This window comes from Terrapene carolina, unplaced genomic scaffold, assembly GCF_002925995.2.
Source record: "Terrapene carolina triunguis isolate 2854851 unplaced genomic scaffold, T_m_triunguis-2.0 Scaffold19485, whole genome shotgun sequence".
Lineage (NCBI taxonomy): Eukaryota > Metazoa > Chordata > Testudines > Emydidae > Terrapene > Terrapene triunguis.
Window position 1 is genome coordinate 1 of NW_020683836.1, and position 7,231 is coordinate 7,231.

Here is a 7,231-nt window from a genome sequence, read left to right on the forward strand (position 1 = left end):
CCAGGGCCTTTTATAGCTTTTGCCATGTGAAGGGCATCCCATTGTTCTTACTGTGGAAAATTACAGCAACAAGATGGAGTTTGGAGTCATATGGGCAAGTCACATGTTCATGCCCAATTTCCCTCAGTCATTGCAGGAAGCCATTACCTACATTCCAGACAGCACGTTTACATGATAGTCCCCAGCGTAGATGGGCATCTCCCATGGTCCATTGTCAACCAAGTGTTTCTTGATGAACCACTTAATTTGAACAGTCCCTCCAAGATGTGCTGGGCGTTACCTTGTGGGTGTTACCCCAGGAGCAAACATTTGCAATCCAAGTATAGAGCCAATACTTATAGCTTCACATACAAAAATGAAACATGCACACAGATAGCATAATCATAACCAGCAAATCATAACCTTTTCATAGACACCTCATCTGACAACCTTTGTACAAGATTTGCTGCAAATATATAACAGTGGTTGCAACAATGCTCTATATGGTCATATTGTAGTCAGGTAACCACAACTCCATACTTCCGCACACAGATGCGGAACTTACATTTCACACTAATGCTGCGCTGTAGTTAAGATCTCCACCTGGGAGCTTGCACACCTCCTGTATGAAACTCAGGGGGGGTGTTGCCCCCCCTTGCTCCCCTAATTGGCACCCCTGCATCATCCCCAACTCAAGAGGGGAGGGCATGCAAAGGTCAGGTTCACTGGCCTGGACACCAGTTCCTCACATGGGGGTGAAATACAGACAGGCATCATGGGCACAAACTGGGGCAGTGGACTTGGCAGCTCTGGCCTGTGCATTTCCCCATCTCTGTCTCTTTGCAGTGAGATTGGTGGTTCCCTAAACCACAGACCAGAGGCTCAGAGACCAGGGTGGCTGTGTGGCCTGCATATGGGACACACGAAGTCTAGAGCTCTACCGGTCTCTGGGAACATTCCACCCCATTGTCCCAGAAACACAGAGTGACCTAGATTCCAATTGCACCTGGAAGGTTTCTTCTCAACTCCCTCCTGGGGGCTCCCCTTCCCAAATCCCGCCTTCCCGTTTCCACAGGCAGTTGTGTTTGCCTAGCCTGATTTCTTCCTGTTCTCCAAGGTCCTGACAGGGCCAAGCTCCCCGTCAGCCCCTGCTGATGATCCGACTCTCTACCCCTCCACTATTATAGGACAGAGGTCCCCAAACAGTGGGGTGCACCCCCCTAGGGGCACATGGAGGAATGTTTGGGGAGCAGAGCTGGGGCCCGGGCCAGCTGCCACAGGGGACGGGGAGGGAGCGCCACCCAACTCCGCTCCTGGCCCCAGCTGTGGCCCCAGCCTCGTCCCCTTTACCCTGTCCTCCCCCCAGCAAGAGCTGCAGCCCTTCTCCCAGCCCCAGCGGAAGGGGGGGGGGTGCAGACAGGGGTAAGGGGGGACATGAGATAAAAAGTCTGGGGACCACTGTCATAGTAGATAGAAACAATCAAGTTGGATATTCGCAACAAGAAAAAATAACTGGGTTTCTTTAGCCTCCAATTTTCGTGCTCTCTATGGTTCTGCCTAGAGCTGGTCCAAAAAAAAATCATTAGTTTATGCTGAAATTTTGAAGTTTTGGATTTCCCCCCATCCCTTTCCTGGCCCTTCTTCCCCTTGAATACAATAGACAATGATATCTGGGGGTTGATTTTTTTCTCTCTCACTTTCCATCTTTCACTCTAACTTCTCTGAAACTAAGGAAGTTTTGAAAAGTTAGAGACGCAAAAAGAAGAGAGAGAAAAAGAAAATCCAGCTCAGTAACTCTGCCAGCTTCATACTGGCAAGGCAGAGCCCTAGTCCATGAGCTGCCCTGTATCTCATGGGTACAGTCTGAGCTGGGAATCGTCGCCATGGACCCAGAAGAACGGGAAGATTCTCTCCCCAGCAAAAGAGGCTGGCGGGAAAGTGAAGATTGAGGCCCAGCTATTGGCATCAAAAAATGCCACCTGGCCCCCTTCATAATCCAGAGAAACCCGGATCCTCTTGGGGCTCCAGCTCAGGGTCAGAGGGCAGGTGAAAGCGAAGTCCTGATTCGTGTGAAGGGACAGAGCCCAGATCCCCTCCTCAGGGTCACATCTGATCCATTCTTCTCTTCTTACAGACTCTCTGGCCACCCCCACAGCCCACCAGTCGCCCCCATCCCCCACCTCCCAGTAATGTCTCCCCGAGATGAATCCTTCACAGCCCAGCACACAGGGAGCCAAATTAAATCGCTTGGAATTGTGGGGCAGAACGTGCCAGCCACCCCAGCTAACGGTTTTCCCATCCTCAGAAAGGGTGAGCAGCTCATGAGCCGTGTCTGGATCCAGAGTCACATTTGCTGGGAGGGGAGAGAGAAAACAGCAGTGTCAGAGGCAGAGCTTGGCCCTGGGGGTGGCTGGGCTCATTTCTCACACACCCCCAGCAGCCCCGCCCTGGCGGGGACCCTCCCAGATTTCCTGCCTCTTTATCCCGGGTCCCAGAGAACTCTCTCTCTCTGCTAGGGCTGAGCCGGGATTTCACTGCAGCGGCCTCTTCCAGGCACTAGGGGGTGCTATTGTAAGAAGACACAGGAGCGCCAGAAGCTCCCTAAAAGTGTGTGTGGGGGGGCCACTGGTACCTGAATCATGGCCCCCACCCCCTTTCCCTAATGCCCCGCTCCTTCCCCAGGCCCCACCCACCCCTTCTCCCCAAGCCCCGGCCTTTGCACTGCCCCTTCTCCCCGAGGCCCTGCTCCCGCACTGCCTCTTCCCCCGAGGCCCCACCCTTGCACCACCTCTTTCTCCGAGGCCCCACCTCCACCCACCCCTTCTCCCCAAGCCCCCACCATCACACCGCCTCTTCCCCTGAGTAGCTGCCCCATGCTCACTCCTCTACGCCCCCACCATCGCTCGCCCTTACGCCCAGTTAAAAGTGATGGGGCCACAGCTCACTGGTCCCTCCCTGTTCCGCCCCCCCGGGGAGAGGGCTGGAGAGAAAACAGGGCCATGGCATGGAGAACCTAGCAGAAGTTCTACCCCCGGAGATTGCAAAGTGGTCGGAGCACTGACTCTCAGTCAGTTAATATGGGGGCTAGACAGGGCGCTAGCCCTCACAGGTTGCTGCAGCACTAGGAAGACTGCGAGCATCATTGAAGTCTTTTCACCCGTTTCTGTGGGGGATTACTGGCGCGTGGGTGGCCACAGGTGGGCTCATGGGTACAAGTGTACACTGCCCCTGCAACATAAATTGAACTCTGCCTTTCTGAGTGATGCAGAAGTACTAACGCTTTTGTAACGCGAGATCTTCTGAAAGATTTTTAAACTGGTCCTTGGTATCACTGAGTAGCTGACTTAAGGGAGAGGTCAGTGGCTCTGTTGACAGGAGCTCTCCAGCCGACATAGCGCTGTCGCTTAGGTCGGTATAAATATGTTGTTCAGGGGTGTGGATTATTCACACCCCTGAGTGCCGTAGTTATACCGAAGTAATTGTGTAGTGTAGACCTGGGCTCAGACACTTAGGTTTTTTTCCTACCTCTGCACCAAAAAGTTATAAAAATCTGACAACAATAAAAGGAACTCATTTTTTAGTACGGCTACATCTTGAGGAAACATTGAACAAATGACTCCAATTTGCTTCTCAACGTTAGTGCAGATTAGGGTGACCAGATGGGATGAAGAAAATATCGGGACACATGGGGGGTGGGGGAAGGGGGTCCCGCCAGCGGAGAAAAAGAAAAAAAAAGTGGAGTCCCGGAGTCCCACCAGCAGAGGGGGGAAAAAAAAAAAAAGCAGAGCCCCGCCGGCGGACAAAACAAAACAAAACCAGGAGTGTGAAATATCGGGACAAACGCCTAAAGATCGGGACGTCTGGTCACCCTAGTGCAGATTCTGTTGCAGCGATCATTAAAACAATTTCCTTACGTACATGGATTTTAGTTCTCTTTGAAAGTTATTAGCAGCTGATAGCTCCATATATCATACGGCCAGGAGGGACCAGAGGTGAAAGTAAGCTGGTACAGTCCAATACGGCGTACCAGCAAGAGCCAGTACGCCGTGTTGGACCGCACTGGCTTCCGCGGCCGGGATTAAAAGGGCTCTGGACTTCCCGCAGCGGCGGGAGCTCCGGGACCTTTAAATCCCGGCCCCAGCCCGGCAAGGCTCGGGGCTCCCCGCAGCCGCAGGAGCCCCGAGCCCTTTAAATCCCAGCTGGAGCTGCGGTGGGGATTTAAAGGGCCCGGAGCTCCTTGGCGGCCGGAGCCCCGGGCCCTTTAATTTGCCCGTGAGCCCCAGGGGCTTCCAGCCACCTCTGCAGCTGGGAGCCCCGGGTTGATTTAAAGGCCCTGGGGCTCCCAGCCACAGCCGATGCCCCAGGGCCTTTAAATCTTGAGAGGCCCTGCCTCTTCCGGTTGAGGCCACGCCTTTTCCGGATGAGGCCACACACCCCCTCAGGACTCCGGCAGTACCGGTAAGTCCTGTAAGTTACTTTCACCCCTGGGAGGGACCATAGTGATCACCTAGTCTGACCTCCTGCATAACCTAGAACTTAAACAAAAGAATTCCTGTTCGAAGTAGAGCAGATCTTTTTAAAAAAACATCCAATCTTGAGTTCAAAATTGCTAGGGATGGAGAATCCACCACAACCCTGGGTAAATTGTTTCAATGGTCAGAGGCAGATTATCATTTCGTGGGACCCTGGGCCAGAGCAAGTGGGGCCCCTCCCCACCCCTTCCACCTGCAGTCCCTCCCCTGCCCCTCTCCCTCAATTGGCCAGGACCCCTGGGCACGGGCCCTGTTGGCCCAGTGGCTAATCCGCCACTGCCAATGGTTAATTAGACTCACTGTTAGATATGTACACCTTATCTCCAGTCTGAATTTGTCTAGCTTCAATTTCCAATCATTGGACCTTGTTATACCTTTGTAGCTATATCTCTCAAACCCCTTGACCAAATTACCCCAGATTTGGGCCAATTTTTCTAAGTGCTCTGAAGTTCATATGCTGTCTCATATTGTCTTGAAAATTGCTGAGTTGAGGTCTGGGGTTAGGTTAGTTGCCTAAATTTGGGGTTGTTCTAGCAAGGAGCTCCAACAAGGATTTTGATGCTGTTCAAATTAATACTGCCATGCGCTACCAGAGATAAATCTGCAGTGAGCATTATTAATTTGGGCCACATCAGAGCCATAGCTAAGAACATAAGAACACAAGAACAGCCACACTGGATCAGACCAATGGTCCATCTAGCCCAGTATCCTTTCTTCCAACAGTGGCCAATGCCAGGTGCTTCAGAGGGAATGAACAGAATAGGTAATCATCAAGTGATCCATCCCCTGTTGCCCATTCCCAGCTTCTGGCAAACAGAGGCTAGAGACACCATCCCTGCCCATTCTGGCTAATAGCCATTGATGGACCTGTCCTCCATGAATTTATCTAGTTCTTTTTTGAACCCTGTTATACTCTTGGTCTTCACAACATCCTCTGGCAAGAAGTTCCACAGGTTGACGGTTCATTGTGTGAAGAAATACTTGCTTTTATTTGTTTGTTTTAGTTTAACTCCAGGTGTGCAAACTAAGGTTATAAAAACTATAATGATGTGACATGATATTTGAGGAAGTCTGTATCTGCAGAACCCCTCGTTACAGTGAGTCATCACGGGAATTCTAGAGCACTTAGAGAAAGGCTGTTAAACTTGTATCAACCTTAATTAACTAGAGCAGAGCAAAGCTACCTCTCTGCTACAATTTCCAGCTATCTTTACCCAGAGACTTACCCCATTCTCTTTCCAGTTCAGATGACAGAGTGTCTACAGAAAGGAGAACAGAAGTGAGATTTCTGCTGTTCATAAGCTTAACAATGCTTTAACGTTCTGACGAAAGTCAGAGGGAAAATCAACAGGCATACATGGGCTCGGTCTATTCTAAAAAACGTAGGTCGACCCAGCTACGTCGCTCAGGGGTGTGAAAGATCCACACCCGTGACAGACGTAGTTAAGGCAACCTAACTCCCAGTGTGGACAACACTAGGTTGAAGGAAAAATTCTTCCGTCAACCTAGCTACCACCGTTCGGGGAGATGGATTACCGACGTCGAAGGGAGAAGCCCTCACGTCAGCGTAGGTAGTGTCCACAGCTGCGCCGCTGAAGTGTTTCAAGCACAGACAAGCCCTGAGACAAGGAGAGACCAATGAAGGAGACCAAAAATTTCAAGTAAACCAGATTAAATTGAAAATAAATCAACTATATAAATTATATATAAACACCGTTCTGGACTCCAGTCCTACTTTCCACCAAGGAGTTCAGAACACATCATTAGATTATGCATGAGACACCCTAGAGAGTCTAATCATTATTATCACCCCCACTTTAAAGGAGGGAAAACTAGAGTAGAGAGATATTTTGTGACCTCTCCGAGGTCACATAAGCAATCAGTGGCTGGAATTGGACCCAGATATCCTGACTCCCAGCCCTGGGCGCCATCTGCTGGATTCGTTTAGTTTCTCTCTCGTATTTAATAATAGTTGATTACGCTCTTGTCTATTTACCCATATGCAGGACCACACCCAGTTTGGGGCTGTCAGACAGGAGGACGTGACACTGCTCCTTTGACCCGGATCTTGCATTTCTTATTATTTTGGACAAACAGGTTAATTAAAAAAAAAAATAGCTTCCTCATCAATTTTGTTTGTGTTGTGGAATTCCCCGGCACCTTCCCTTGGTTTAGAAACGGTAACAGAATGCTGTATTGCCATTTAACTGGGGCTTGCATTAACAGCTATTTTGCCAGATCCCATCTCCTACAGACACAGATGCCCCGATGCACAAAGGGACTTTCCTGTTTCCCCCCACCTCATTGGGGGTTTAGGAACCTAAGTACCTTTGTGGATCTGGATCACAGACCCCTTTCTCAGTTTGACCTCCTAGATCCCTCCTTAGTACCTTTGAATTTCTGAAGAGTCTTCTTTAGAATGGTATATTTCTTCATGAAAATATGGATTCCCTCTTCCAGCCCAGAAGAAATCTCCACTGGCTGCTGGGACTTCCACTTCTCCCACCTAGAAAGAAGAAAATTATAGTTATTTTAATGTATTGCTAATGGTTTCTATTATCATCCACTTTTATGTGAATTTCATTCTTGCGAAAGATGTCAGAGTACGCGCCCAGGAGAATGAATGGCTCCTTTGAACTGGGAAAGGAAAGGCGCATCTGTGGATAAGATGGGACTTCTGCTTCCATGCCCTGTTCACTCTTTGGTCTCTATACCATGGA

General features: G+C 50.1%; 1 protein-coding gene across 1 annotated transcript; it reads right to left on the reverse strand.

The window, feature by feature from the left end:
* Window positions 1-1,829: 1,829 nt before the first annotated feature.
* LOC113408585 (E3 ubiquitin-protein ligase TRIM7-like) lies at window positions 1,830-7,017 on the reverse strand (the record flags this gene model as incomplete). Its single annotated transcript, XM_026661919.1, has 3 exons — window positions 1,830-2,332; window positions 5,738-5,770; window positions 6,902-7,017. Coding segments are annotated over 3 exons (652 nt in total), but the record flags the coding sequence as incomplete, so codon positions are not given.
* Between the last annotated feature and the right edge of the window lie 214 nt (window positions 7,018-7,231).